Source organism: Nyctibius grandis, chromosome 3, assembly GCF_013368605.1.
Source record: "Nyctibius grandis isolate bNycGra1 chromosome 3, bNycGra1.pri, whole genome shotgun sequence".
Classification (NCBI taxonomy): Eukaryota; Metazoa; Chordata; class Aves; order Nyctibiiformes; family Nyctibiidae; genus Nyctibius; species Nyctibius grandis.
Window position 1 is genome coordinate 16,836,680 of NC_090660.1, and position 15,089 is coordinate 16,851,768.

Here is a 15,089-nt window from a genome sequence, read left to right on the forward strand (position 1 = left end):
CATTCTTCTTTATTCTCAGAAACAGGTGGGAGAAGGAGGTTGTGAGGGCAGCATATAGTTCATTACTGCCATGCGACTGCCCCAAATTACGCCAGGAGCTGGGCTGGCACCTAGATGGCTTTCTGTAGCCAAGCACAAACAAGGCTGTGCTGAATTTGGGTCATGTCTGAGGACAAAGCCATGAGTGACCACTTCATTTTGTGGCATGAAGCATATTTCTGTGCACCTCTGGGCTTTGTGACACAGCACGTACAGCCAAGGGCTGCAGCATTTAATCAGGCAGTGCTTCTCTATGTGCATTGGGAGCTTGCCTGAGCTAAGGCTGAAAAGAAACCATATGACCTGCTGTTTCCATGCCTCATCCCTCCCTCCGTTGCCCCACAACAGTCCTGACCAGCTTTGAACCTCTCTTCATGAGAGGCAAGTAGACCCCACACTCCAAGAAGAAATGATGCGATGACCCATTTCCTTCATGCTGTCAGGCAGCTTTTGGGAATAGATGGGAACTAAGAAAGCCTGGGGAATACAACTCCTGCAAAACCAGGTGACTGTCACTTAGAAGGACCCACCTTGCCTCCCCTTTCTGCACTCTGTCTCACACACACAGGCAGTCCTGAAGAGGTGAAGCCACAAAAAGGGCAGGCTGTTCCCACCTGAACAGAAAATATTGAAGTGAAGCAAGCACCTGAAGACCTCTCAAAGAGGATAAGCATAAGCACAGACAACAGCTGCAGCTGATAGCATATGGAGGAGGCATAGGCAGGCATCAGGATGACAGGACCCAGTTCAAAAGGTGTTCAAGTACCTACGGCTTCCCCTGAATCCTATGGGGCTTGCAGGTGCCTGACACTTCTCTGGGAACCCGTGGTACATGTCCACAGTCATGTTCCAGCCCCACAGAAGTCCTTGTCTTATTTGAAACCTACCGACAGCAGCAGCACTGAATTTGGGATCAGGGAGATCATTTGTGGAAAGAGGCATGCTCTTGTACCTTCAGTGTTCTGTGCAGAAAGATTTGTCTGTAGTCTTTCTGAAGGGCTGAGGAGGACAGAAAAGCATTAAAAACATATATTAATCTTAGAACATTTTTAAGCTCTTTTGGTGGCATGGGAGAAGGTAGCAGAGGATGAAGGACTAGCAAAAAAGAAGCCTGGGTGTGTCACAGGGGAAGGGAGAGGTTGTAGGAGGAAGCGTAGGAGCTGATGCAGACAAGCTCACTAAATTGCAAGGCAAAACGTGGATTTTGTCCCCAAGCAAAACGCCTCTGTACTGCTGTCAGGTCAAGCTAATAAAGACAGCTCTTTAGAGACTCTGCCGTCTGTATTTCCTCTCTCACCAAGAGGAAAATAATTAATAAGCAGCTTCTGTCTGGCAATCAGCAACTATTTGCATCATCATATATGGAGATGGCAGCCTTCCTGGTCATGAAACACACCTTCTCTTTAGCAGTGGAGCTTCTGCTCATTCAGCCCGGTATGTAGCTGCCATCCACAACACTACACACAACTTTACTCAGAAGGGGCTGAAGGTGGGCAGCACCCACTGTACGGGCTATGAAGTGAAACTCACTGAGGTTTCTAAAGTCTTGGGAGGTTGGCCACGTGCATGAAAGCCAAGCTCCAGTATTTGCAGAGTCTTTACAACACAGGATTTGCAACAGAATATAAGTGTTGCTGGTGAGATGCAAATTCGCAGTAAATTCAGTAACTAATAGAACAGCTTCCTTTGTTTACTACACAGAGGATACAGGAAAATTAAGCTAATCTGGTGCTAGTCCAACTTGCTGCTAAAAACACTTTTGACAAAGACTGACCTCTTTGCTTCTGAATAAATATTAGCAATTTGTTTGCGCATTGTTCAGCCAGTTTTGTAGACAGGCAAAGAAAAACGAGCAAAGAACTTACTCGGTCATTTTTTTTTCCCACCAATTGTCAAATAAATTATTCACAAATACAAGCTTCCATCATTCATCTAGCACTAGACTAAACACTTTCTACTAAAGTTAGTTTTCAGCATCATGTTTCAGTTTATAGTTACATTTTTCCCTGGGCAAAGCAAGCCAGTCATTAGACAGCTCTCATAAGTTTCTACTAAACGTGCTTGATTAAGTCTTTTAAGAAGGAGGAGGTGGAGGAAATTGTGCTTTAAAGTCAATGGGAACATTTCCATTCACTTCAATGGGAAATGCACTGGAAGAGATAACATTATTTTGTAAGAGTTAACAAACGTACTTAACCCTGAAAAAAAAAACTTATGCCATATTGCAAACTGCACTTTGTGATGGACAGTTTTCAAACTGAACAGAGTAAGAAACCAATCTTAATGCTGGAGCTGCCCAAAGCAGCGGTTTTCCCTACCATGGTGCTACCTGGCACATAATACACATACATGAAATGTAGCAGCATTGTCCAAGCTCTAGTCTTGCTCACTCTCTAGTGACTTAACTTCTGTGAGTTCATTCACCATGGTGGTGCTGAGCTGGCACAGGTGCTCGCCTTTCATTTCTCCAAGCCAGAGCCACAGCTGATGCAATTCAGCTTAATGGCTTGAGGAACTGGCCTCATTTGAAAGGGAAAGCGGAATATGAAAAGAAAAATTAAAAAAAAAAAAAAAAAAAGAAGAAGAAGAAATTCAAACGTTAATTTCAAACATTAATACAAACATGAATTTCTGGACTGATTTATTGCATGCCACACAGCCATGCAAGGTCAGGATGACACACGTGCAAGAGACCTCTGAGATGAAATAACTGCATGAAACTACTACATTTGGAATTTCTATGGGTAGGCAAATTGAAAAACAGGCGCACCTCAAGAGCACACCTTTGCTGCAGGTCAGCAAGAAAACTCCGTGTCATCTTTTTCTTCAAAGAGGTTTAGACATCTGCTGCCTTTCCCCTAAATTTAGAAGAAAGAGGGACATGAGGTACTAGTCAGTCTATGCAAATCTGTGATGAACACCACTGAATGCAACACCTGTGTTCATCTCTGCAGAGAGCGATCATTTTAATCCAGTGGTTACCATAAGCCCTTCTCTTGCAAAGGAAAGGGTCTATTTTATTCCCTGTCCAATCGGTTCCAGATGAATTCTTGAAGAGTATCCACCAAGATAATTATGATTATTCATTATTAGCACATCAGCTCGAGATCCCAGGCACAGTCAGGAGCTAGACAGCGTACAAATGTAGAACAGGAGGCAGTCCCTACCCTGCTGAGATTACAATCTCAAAAGTCATCGGGGAAAAAATAAAGCAACAAAACAGACAAACAGGCTCAGCAAATGTTCAAAGCTAGAGGTGTGGTGGAGGGCTTGCCTTCCTTCCCTTATCCGGTGTGTACATGCAAGACAAGTCCAGCCTCTGGAGGGAAATAGATGCACAGAGATGTACGAAGCTCTTCCTGTGGTCCAGGGAGGCCATCCCTGTCCACTGCAACCTCCTTTCACAGAGCTCTCTCCTAACCAGAAGAGTTGTTCCAGTTGTAGCTGTGCCCATGGTGAATATTAAGGACAGCACAGCTAGATGTAAGCCTAATACCTTTCTCTCCTTCTTCACTCAGTACACTTGGCAGGTTCAGCTCAGGTCTTTCAAAAGGACCAGCGTTTGGAAGTCTTGATGTCTGCATTTTTTTCCTCCAGAACTTGTGCTTTAGACCTTCAAGCTCAAGGCCTGAGTAACAAGGAGAGAGGCTACGGCATAAAAAGCTGTGTGACTACTGCCAAAACGTGTCACCCTGAGTCACTCCATTCAAAAACTACGAGGCTCTGGCCAGAGTTGAGACCCGTAAAATGCAGACATATGCAGTGCAGAGCTGATAAGGACCTTCCTTTCAAATTTATCCCAGAGCCCAAGACATTATCTATTGGATCACCCCTGCGGGTACTTAGACGCCACTCTGCCTACTTTTGGATCCCATTGGGATTTAGGCTGAAAACAGGTGCCAAGATGCTCTGACTCAGGCGGTTGCAGGCATGCCCAGAAGCAGAGCTACCGGTGCCCAAGGAACACGCAGGTAAAAGACAGGGGCACCGACCAAGGCTGGATGCCTTCAAGGTTAGATGGATGCTGAGTGTGGAGCAAAGGGGCACTGCTGTGATTTTGGGCTACGCGGTCTGAACTCTGCTCACGTGCTGTTGCAAGTGACAAAGTCCCCCTCTGAAGCCGGCCCTTATAAAAGCCATCCACGTTTCCTCCATACTGTTCTCTCCACTTAATTTAACTGCACCTAATCCGGAAATCTACCTAATTGGAATATCTCTGTTAAAAATCAGGGGTGCTTACTAACAATGACTGCATCTTGATCGGGATGGTAATATCACTTAATTGGGATGCCTTCAGGTATCTTAGTGGTTTGGGTTTTTTATGTCTCAAGCTCAAGCTAGTCTTGTCTGTCTGCTCCTCATAAAACAGCTTTCAGTTCCTCTTTAGTAATGATACAGGCAAACGATGATGTAAGTTACTTGAACATTTTTTGCTTCTGGCTGTTAGTTGGTGTGGGAGGGGCAAATTACCTGTTTCTGTGGGTGTTCTTGCCACAGGGACGGTTACAGTAGCTTCAGTCTCCATCCCATGCAAACCCTCCTTCTGCCTCTGTGGGCCTCCCCGTGACGCTGGGAGCGCGCTGCAGCTCTCCAGCCGGCTTCAACAACTAGGGAAATGCTGTTTCCTGCTATGTGGCCAGTCTGTTTAAATTGGGGGGGAACCTACCAACCAAAATGTCCTACCACAAGTGTTCTGTTTGTAACCTACTATTTCAATGTTTGCAGATTCCACAACTCTGCGAGCAAAATTGTGTATTAAAAGAAAGCTATATATCTGCCTATCTACCCAATCAACCACACTTATACCCCACAGTTATACACGTGCAATTATTTTTAAATGTAAGCCTCAGCTAAGAATCTCTAGTTCTACTTAGGGGCTATCAAGTTAAACAGAAAACTTAATTTTTAAAAATAATCCCTCAAGTGTCTTTTCTTTCATACTACGCCACCTTAGAAGACCTGTATTTGCATTTATCAAGTGAAGCACCTCTAAATTGATCGTCTAGCACTGGGTATAGGCTTGCAATCTCTTCTGCTTTGCAAAATAGAGGAATTGACCTTGTTTGGCTTGGCTGGTGCCATCCTCCCACACAAACTTTAGCCATGTTGCCATCACAGTTGGCCAGCCGGTCTCACTGGGTCATGAATCGGGGCATGAGCTGTGCAGAGGCGCAGGCGGTGTACCAGAGGCACACACATCCAACACACAATGGTCAAGTGAAGGGGGCTAGTGCCCCCTGAATAAGAAGGAATGACCGAAAGCTTTGCTTTTATTTGGTTTCGAGATCAAAGCACTCTGTTTGAAGGGACACGGAAATACATACTGCCAGAGCTCTTTTCTGTTTCAAATCATGCCTACCAGCCCGTTTATAGATTTGCAGGAATGGCACTGCACGTGGCCCTTGGAGGCAGGAGAGGGAGGGGAAGAACTGGAAACCGCAGAGATATCACACTCAGGAACTGCATGATGACATCTTTTACCTTTAAACGGTACACTGCTTGGTTTTGGGGACAGAGCCCTACTCAAAAGAGGGGCTTGACTGAGGTCACAGCCTGTGGGACTCCTGCAGCTGCAAGTTCCATGTGCTTGTTGAACAGGGAGCATTTAAAAACTCCATCTCTTATGTGCATTCCCTGGGTTTTATGGAGAACAACAGATACATTCTGGGAGCTCTACTTTTTAAACTATTTTTTCACCTCTTTTTATTATACTTTACTTTTTCCGGAGTGAGATATTGTTTTCTGTATATAAACAACTATAATGGGTTACTTCCAGCAGTGCGCAAATAACTGTGCAAAGAGAGCATTTGTGGCTTCATAAAAGTGCATATGCAGATATCTAAGTTTTATTACTTCTATTACCACAGCTCCTAGGAGCCTTAAAGGAGACTAGTTCTCTGGTGCGATTGTACTTAATACCCATAAATGCCTTGTAAAACTCTGAAAACCATGCGCGTGCATCTAGCTATGCGTAGGTATTAGCATCTGTGTGTGTATATTTACACATCTCTGTAACAGTCCAACTGTGTGAAAGCATCTGCCTCTGGATTTACCAGGCAGTTTTACGAAGCTGTTCTTCAGAGGTTGAACACATCAGTAATTAGACAGCAAGGGGGAGGTTAAAAGAACAGAAGTACTTTTCCTGGAAACCAACACTTTTTCATTCGCAAGTTTTATTGGCAAACCTGGCAACCAGTAAAGACATTCCTTGGCAGAGGGAAGGAAATAATGGCCTGCGTAGAGCTGGCGTTGCTCTAGCGCTCACCCCCCGCAACAAGCTGCGCCTCGCGAAACCGGCACCGCGTGGCCGCGCTTCCCGCAGCTCCACTGCGGCAAAAAGGCGGCAGGAAGGGTTCGGGTGGGGTTGGGTTTTGTTAAATCGCTCTTCCCCCGCGGCGTGGGCAAGGGGAGAGCGCGGCCGCCCCAAGGGGAGCCGCCGTGTGCGGGCAGGGCGCCGGCAGGTGCCCGGCCAGGGGAGGCTGCGGGAGGCGGGACCCGCGGAGCGGCGCGGAGAGGAGCGGGAGGCAGTAGCATGGATGGCCCGGAAGGGGGCGCCCGTGTCCCGCGCAGCGCCCGGCTGCCGCGCAGGTGGCCGCCGGCCGCGGGTGCGGTGCGGACCGGCGCCGTGCTGTGCGGTGCGGTGCGGTGCGCTATCGTCGCCCCTTCCCGGGGAGGGGAAGCGGCTTTGCGGCTTCCCTTGCTTGTGCGCTGTCCCGGTCAGGCGTCGGCGGCTGGAGGGCCGGGAGGGGCGGCCTCCCCCCGCGCAGCTCTCCGCGGAGGGCGGCGGGGCTTTCGACTTCCCCCCGCCAAGGGCCGCCCGCAGCGGAGCAGCGCCCGGTCGCGGCTCTCTCAGCAGGGCTGCGCGCCCTCACCGAACCCCCTTCCCCCTCCGCACCCCCACCTCTGCCGCGCACCCTCCCGAAAAACCTCTCGGCCCTCAAAAAGGAATACGCAAAAGGCAGGGAACAATGTATCCAGGGGCTGATCTCTATCTGCTACCTAATGACTTGCCGAGTACTTATCACTTCCCAGACTAGGAACTGTCGCTTCATTCTAATGTAAATAAACCCTTTATACCAATCAGTCTCTCTCTCTCCCCTCCCGTCTGCTAAGGCAATAGGTGGAGATGGAGCAGGACGAGGCTGCAAAGGTTCACGCTCCCATTGCGTTGCTCCGTGTGTGTTTTCATTTACATGATTCCAGAGAATCCAATGGATTCAGCCCCCCTCCGCCCTCGCTGCCCCTCCCAGAGAAAGGAAGGAAATAAGGGAGGAAAAGGAACACAAAAGGGACAAGGGACCTTGGAAAGTAAAAGAAAATGAAAAAAAAAAAAGATAATTCATGTCTGGCTATCTTCTTGTCGTTTTAGGAGAGAGTTTTTAACACCCCCAGTCCCCCAGATGTTAGTATTTTACTGTGAGATGCCAAAGCTAGAGAACCTACTAAATTAAAGGTTTGTTACGCTCTTGCGGGTTTTTTTCCTTGTGTGTGTGCATGTGATAGTACTCTACCTGAATAGCAGAAACAACACAAGTAGTTTCCCACAGCCTGATTTTTGTTTTGATTCCCAGTGCCGCGACATCTCTGGGACGCAACCTGTGTCACAGAGACGAATTATATGGGTGACCGCGATAATTATCGTGGGAAGATGAAACGCGCGAGCTCCGACCTCTTTAAGGTCTCGCTTCTCCCTTGTAAATTAAATGCAAAAACCGCTTTTAGATACCGAACGTGAAATTAAGGTATTTCTCTTGTGAATTACACGAAGCCGATGACTGCTGCTGCATTTACTGCAAAGGATAATTTATTTCTCATTCAAGAACGAGAGCCTAAAAGATGCCAGAGGGAATGGAGCGCTTATTTTCGTATTAAGTTGTGTTATTTACGTCTTAAGATAAAAGGCGCCCTGGATTGGAAAACTACCTTGGCTTATTTATGGAATTGTTAACCCACGTTAATAACATAACAATCACGCCTGTTTGCTTAACTGAGTGCCACGCAAACAGACCTCGCATTTAGAGCTCGGCTTAATTGCACAGGCTAAGACGGCAGAGGTGCTGGCTGCAAGGACGGGAGGGAGGGATGGCTGTCACCTATGTCCAGCGGCTATTAAACAGAGAGGGGACTTTCGGCACAATAGATTTTTCTACTGGTGAAGCACAGATTTGACACGATCACTTCCCTCCCTGCCCCCCGAAAGGATGTCAGCGGTTTTCTCCTGCCGTGTCGCCCGCTGTTTAAGGAACATTGAAAGCTGCATCCTGAGATGCAAAGAGCCGGGTTGGGTGGCTGGTTTCGGAGTTACAGGGATACTGCTGTGATGTTGGAGCCAAAAGAAAGAGAGCGAAGCGAAGCTCTGACTCCGTCTAAACATAAACAGCCCGGGGCTGGAAAGCAGTTCACCTCCAGGTCTTTGAGAGGAGAGGACAACCCACAGCGAATTGTTTGGGTCCACCTGGGCTTTGCCCAGGTCAAATGGTAGCCCCTCCGCCTGCCGCTCCGATGTCATCTTTCTTTCTGACAGCTCCGTAAATAAGGTTGCAAATGACCACACACGCGAAGCCTCGGAGGGTTTGAAGAGCAGCACGGTTCCCCTGGCCCGGGGCTGCCCGTCGGGGCTCCCGTCCCGCCGCCGGCGACCCTCACCCGCCTTCGGCATTTGAGAGCCGCCTCAAATGAGACTCTCCCGTCCGGAGGCCGGGCTGGATAACACGGCAAAGGCAGGGGCTGGGGAAAGGCAGCTCTGGAGTGCGGCCGGGTGGGTGAAACCCAAGCGCCGAGGACTCCTCCTGGGTGGTATCCAAACACACCGGGGAGAAAACGGATCTTTCTGCCTCCCTAAAACCGTTGTGTTTGCCCCCCAACACGCACACACACAAACCCCAAATCACTCTATGAACCTTCACAATGGTGACTTTTGTGCCTCGACTAGAGAAACCAGAGTCCTGCTGGTTTGAGGTATGTAACTTAACACGCGTCGGTAATTGCGTCAGTTCGCAATTAGAGCATCAGAGTGGCTATTGCGAAATATATTAGATGCAAAATACAGTGGATTAATGGCCCCCCTTCCCTGTGCTGCAACTTCTCGGTGTTACTCCAGCCTCTGCCCGAGAAACAGCTTCGCTACCGTAAACATTGCCCAGATAAAATGAAAAATTCAGTGAAGGTTCCTGCTCCCGGAGCGGCACGTTACGGCCGTTCATGGGAGCGAGTGGGAAGCCCATGGAAATTGTTTTTAGCGGCAGGTAATACCGTGGGAAAACCGGATGACCTGGGCTGCATGGAAACGTGCTAAAATGCCCTTTTTCTTTTTTTTCCCTTTTTTTTTCTTTTTTTTTTAAAAAAAAAACCAAAGCAAGAGAGAGGTTGTGAAAATACAAAGTGTTGGAATTGACATCTAGTCCAGTGCTTGCACATTTATTAATTCTGCCGTGGTGGGAGAAAAGGGAAAAACGTGCAATTAGGCAGGAGCAGGTGAAAGATTCCAGACGATGAAATACAACAGGCTAAACGGGATAATGTATTCACCACTAAAGGACTGACATTTATTACCAAAAAGAGACCCGTTATGTTTGAATATGAAAAGGAGCAGATACTAGGCTATATAAATTACCTCCTTCACATGACTTGCATTTCATTTAAAATACATATTTTTATTTTCTTTTAATTAACCAACGGATTGGTGTTTCAGAGGAAAAGCCATACCTGCTAAAATACCCTCAAGCAAATGATGCGCCTTTAACACGCTCCAAAGGCACGATCCCCAAAGCAATCGATCACAGTAAAAAGTGTGGAAAGGGAGTCTGAAATCAGTGAAGCCAAAAGGGTCTTTTGACGTATTTGTAGTGTCACAAGATCAGGGTGCTTCATTCATCTCACAAACATACACACTTCTTTCCCGTACAAATTCCACCCCTTAAAATAGATTTCAGCTTGTTCCTTCCAATGATCTATTATTAACGCTAATGAAGTTTCAGAGCTATAGGCTACGAAGTGAATGAAGAGCACTGGGTTGTATTTCGAATAGCTGAAGTACTGGTGAGATATACCACTGTGCAAATACGTATACGAATCTCCCCGTGTTTAAAGTACGAAAATAAAATCTTCTTTCTTAAAATGTAACAGCAAATTAAAAGGAAAACTTAAAAGAGAAATAATCAAGCCCCCACGCTCTTCTCCCTTTGAGCTCCCGTTAAAGTGTTATTCTGATTAGAGCCCAAATATTCTTTCAGATATTTAGACAAAGGTAGCGGCAACGCAAATCAGATCTTCATAGTAGAACTGGCCAAACAGTTTAAGGAATATTCATTTTATTATTTTTTTTTTTTTGACACACCTGACATACCACGGAGTCCACTCTGAAGCAGATTAGGAACAAAAGTATGCCCTCTCCGTCTCAAATAAATAAATAATTAAATAAAGCAAGGACCCGCTTTCCGTATCACATCCCATAAGGTCTGTAAGGATTACCTGAAGGAGCGAGCTAAAGACCCCGCACAAAGAAATGCGCCCCTGTTTGTAAACAGCAGAGGCAGCGGGCGCTTGCTTTGCAGACGGAGAGAGGAAAGCCCTTTGGTGACTGACTAAATAAAAAGGAGCTTTGAAGGGCTCGTCAAAAGCTTGTCAACCGGAGGAATGCAATCTCTTCAGAAGCTTTTGGGCAGGCAGGCGGGCAGCTGGCTGCAGGCAGGGTGGTGGTGCTGGGGCAGGGGCATTCCCCCCCCCCCCCTCCATCCATCCGCCCCCTCTCCGCTCGCCCTTCTGGAAGGTAGCCGGGGTGAAGCAGAGCCTTCTGGCCGGGGAGGGCAGGGAGCGAGCTGGCACACCGGCGTGGAGCCTGCCCGCCGACACGGGCGGCAGCCCGGGTGGAAAGGGAGAAGAGACCCCGACGGGAGCGCGCGGGGAAAACAGACAAAAAAAAAAAAAAAATAAAAAGATAAAAAAAAAAAAGAATAAAAAAGTAAAAATGGGGAGAGAAACACGCGTGGCGGAGCGCGGGGTGCGCGCGTGGGTGGATAGAGCTCCGTAGGAGCACAGACATAATACATATATACATACATATATATATACACACACACATTGGTGTAGGCACGCATGTAGTTCGTGTGCCCGGGGAGCGTGTGCGAGGGTGACCGGGCGCGTAAGGACGCGGGTGGGTGTGCGGGCGGGCGGACACTGGGCTAGACGGCTGGTGCGGGTTTGCGCGCAAAATCCGCGGGTGCGGGAGGGTCCCCGCGGATGCGCAGTTGCCCGCGCGAACCCAAGGCTCCGCGGCGCTCAAGGCGTCCGCGTGTGCCGGCGAGCGTGTGTGGCCGGTCCCCGAGAGCTGCAACTCCCAGGGCTGATGCGGGGATTTCCCCCCCCCCCTTTTTTTTTTTACTCCTTTTTTTTTTTTGCTCGCTCGCTCCTTTTTTTTTTTCCCTCCTCATTCAGAGCCCCGGGTGTCTCCCGGCCCTCATTGGCCGTCCCGGCTCAGCGGGGCGGAGCTGGGCAGCCTGCAAAAGGAGGAAAAGAAAAAAAAAAACGAGAGGAAAAAAAAAAAAAGGAGACCAAGAGAGGAGAGGGAGGAAAAAAAAAAGGAGAAAACTGTAAGTGCGTAAAGAAGTTCTCGCCGTGGTGACGGATGCTCAAAAGTTCAGGAGTCTTTCCGATGCTTCCCAAAGCAGCCTGCGACTGAAAAAGAGACTGAAAAAAAGCGAGAGGGAGAGAGAGAGGGAGACTTTGCACTGGGAGATCGGAAAGGAGGATTTTTTTCTTCTGCTGCTCGCTTAAAAAAAGCCAACAAAACACATCCCTCTACTTTTGTCCCTCCTTTGCAGACAACTTGTTGCAGATCCCCGTGGAACAAGGAACTGGGAGCGTGGGAGCCTCTTTGCAAAGGTTTTATTTTCTTAATACTCTTTCTGCGTTTGGAAGTTGCTTTCTCCGCTGCGATTATTTTTTCCCCCTCCCCCGTTTTCTTTTAAAAACATTTTTTCCCTTTTTCACCCTCCTCCTTTTTTTTCCCTTTTTTTTTTTATTTTTTTTTTTTTTCCCCTCCGTGTGGAGTGCGGGAGCTTGCCGGTGGGCTTTCCTGGGCGAAGAAGAGGAGACTTTCGGCGCTGCCGTCGTTATTCTTCCTCCTTTTTTCCGCGCTCCGCCGGGGGGGTGGGGGGGTGGGGGTTGCCCGGCCGCCCGGTCCAGCTCGGTCCGCGGAGCGGCGGAGGGGTGGAGGGGGAAGGGACGCGCTGTTTGGTCCGGCGGGGAGGGTGGGGGAAAGCTGACGGGAGGACATGCAGGCTCGCTACTCCGTGTCCAGTCCCAACTCCCTGGGAGTGGTGCCGTACCTCGGCGGAGAGCAGAGCTACTACCGCGCCGCTGCGGCGGCGGCCGGCGGGGGTTACACGGCCATGCCGGCCCCGATGAGCATGTACTCCCACCCGGCCCACGAGCAGTACCCGGCCGGCATGGCCCGCGCCTACGGGCCCTACACGCCGCCGCCGCAGCCCAAGGATATGGTGAAGCCGCCCTACAGCTACATCGCGCTCATCACCATGGCCATCCAGAACGCGCCCGATAAGAAGATCACCTTGAACGGGATCTACCAGTTCATCATGGAGCGGTTCCCTTTCTACCGGGACAACAAGCAGGGCTGGCAGAACAGCATCCGCCACAACCTCTCCCTCAACGAGTGCTTCGTCAAGGTGCCCCGCGACGACAAGAAGCCCGGCAAGGGCAGCTACTGGACCCTCGACCCCGACTCCTACAACATGTTCGAGAACGGCAGCTTCCTCCGCCGCCGCCGCCGCTTCAAGAAGAAGGACGCCGTCAAGGACAAGGAGGAGAAGGACCGCCTGCACCTCAAGGACCATGCCCCGCCGCGCCCGCCGCCGCCCGCCGCCGCCACCGCCGAGCCCGAGGGCGGCCCCGCCGGGGGCAGCGCCGCGCCGCCACCCGTCCGTATCCAGGACATCAAGACGGAGAACGGCACGGCCTCGCCGCCGCAGGCCGTGTCCCCCCCCGGCGCCGCGCCGCCGCTCGGCGCCGTGCCCAAGATCGAGAGCCCCGACAGCAGCAGCAGCCTCTCCAGCGGCGGCAGCCCTCGCAGCACCCTCCCCTCCAGCCGCTCCCTCAGCCTGGAGGCCCCCGAGCCGCCGCCGCCGCCCCCGCCGCCGCCCCCGCCGCCGCCCCACCACCACGGCCCGGGCTTCAGCGTGGACAACATCATGACCTCGCTGCGGGGCTCGCCGCAGGCCGCCGCCGAGCTGGGCGCCGGCCTCCTGGCACCCGCCGCCGCCGCCCCGCGCACCGGCATCCCGCCCGCCCTCTCCCTCGGCGGCTACTCGCCGGGTCACAGCTCCGTCTACGGCTCGCCCTGCGGCCAGGCGGCCGCCGGCACCGCCGCCGGCACCTACCACTGCAACATGCAGGCCATGAGCCTCTACGCAGCGGCGGGCGGCGCCGACCGACCCGGCCACCTGCCCGCCGCAGCCGCCAGCCCCACCGAGGACCCGCTGCCCGACTACGCCATGCCCACGGGCGGCGGCGGCGGCGGCGGGGCGGGGGGCGGCGGCGGGGCGCTGGGGCACGGCGGGCTGGGCGGCGCGGCGGGCGGCCACCAGGAGGGGCACCACCCGCACCCGCACCAGGGCCGCCTGGCCTCCTGGTACCTCAACCAGGCGGCAGCGGCGGCGGCGGCAGCGGCGGCGGCGGCGGGGGAGCTGGGCCCGCTGGCGGGCGCGGCGGGCTACGCGGGGCCGCAGCAGGGCTTCGCCGCCGCCCCGCGGGAGGTCTTCGAGGCGCCGCGGCTGGGCCTCAGCGCCTCGCCGGGCGGTGGTGGCGGCGGCGGCGGCGGCGGGGCGGGGGGCGGCGGCGGCGGCGGTGGCGGAGCGGGGGGCGGCGGCAGCTGTCAGATGGCCTTCCCCGGCAGCCAGCCGCTCTACCGCACCTCTGGGGCCTTCGTCTACGACTGCGGCAAGTTCTGAGCGCGCCCCGCCGCGGGGAGACCGCGGGGAAACCGCGCAGCACCGCGCAACACCGCGCCGCCGGGCCCCGCCGCGCCCGCGGAGGGAAGCGAGCGCACGCGAAAAGCTTTTGTACAGAGACAGCCCCAAAGCATGTCTTGGTTTGTTAAAGGACAGTGTTACTCCAATAACACGTAAGTTTTTTTTTTTTTAATTGCTTTGAGAAATACTTTTTTCCCGTCCCCCCTCCCTCTCTCTTCCCCATCCCTTAAGGTATTGTCATGCCCCGTGTTTAAAAGGGGGCGAAAAGTCCAGCGTAGAGTACCAGCTTCTTTCCCTTCCCCCTTCCTCTTTTACAAGGACTTGTTTTAAAATGTAAATTGCGACATAGTAATTTATTTTTAATTTGTAGTTGGATGTTGCGGACCAAACGCCAGAAAGTGTTTCCCCCTACCCTGAAAAGTGACGTTAAAATTGACTGAAACGCTGATTTTTTTCACTATATATAAAAAGGGAAACTGTATTAATCTTATTCTATCAATATTTTTCTTTTTTTTTGTTGAAAATATTCTGAAGGTATTGCATTGTTTGTTTATTAATAAATTACCATTCAGTTGGAATGATCCTTTACCCGTCTGTATATTTTAATACTTCCATTTAGAGAGGGCGAGAGGAAGAGAGGGAAAAGGGATTTCATAACTAACTTTGTCGCTGGAAGAGCTCGTTCCCCTCCGCACAAATTCCAAAGACCATTTAGGAACTGCCAGGTCGAAAAATCCCTTTTCAGTCTCTTCTGCAATATGTTCCACTTAGTCAGCTCGCCTTATCCGCTAGGAAAAAAAAAATACTTTCCCATGGCAGCTCTGAGTTGGCAAATAAACAAACACGTTTTCTTAGCAATTAATGGGCAAGACCTGGAAACATTTGACCATACACAGTAGTATGACAACATTACAGCTTTTAAAAATACTATGCCTATGTAAGGATGTATTAAGCGATAACTCCGAGATAGAAGTACATGCACTAGGTTCCTGCCCTTGTGTAACTGTGTGTATATATCGAGCTATCGATCTCTCTGTGTCTTTCAAATGTATATATATAGGATTT

At 50.9% G+C, this 15,089-nt stretch overlaps 1 protein-coding gene across 2 annotated transcripts; it reads left to right on the top strand.

Annotated features, from left to right (window-relative positions):
• Positions 1-12,294: 12,294 nt before the first annotated feature.
• Positions 12,295-14,464, top strand: FOXC1 (forkhead box C1). 2 transcript variants are annotated; one of them, XM_068396895.1, is made up of 2 exons: positions 12,295-13,848; positions 13,909-14,464. In XM_068396895.1, exons 1-2 carry the CDS (start codon positions 12,312-12,314, stop codon positions 14,001-14,003), a joined length of 1,632 nt encoding a protein of 543 aa, XP_068252996.1. In that variant the 5' UTR covers positions 12,295-12,311; the 3' UTR covers positions 14,004-14,464. The 2 variants fall into 2 exon arrangements, with proteins under 2 accessions (XP_068252996.1, XP_068252995.1); XM_068396894.1 differs by having other exon boundaries at positions 12,295-14,176; positions 14,395-14,431.
• The last annotated feature ends 625 nt before the right edge of the window (positions 14,465-15,089 follow it).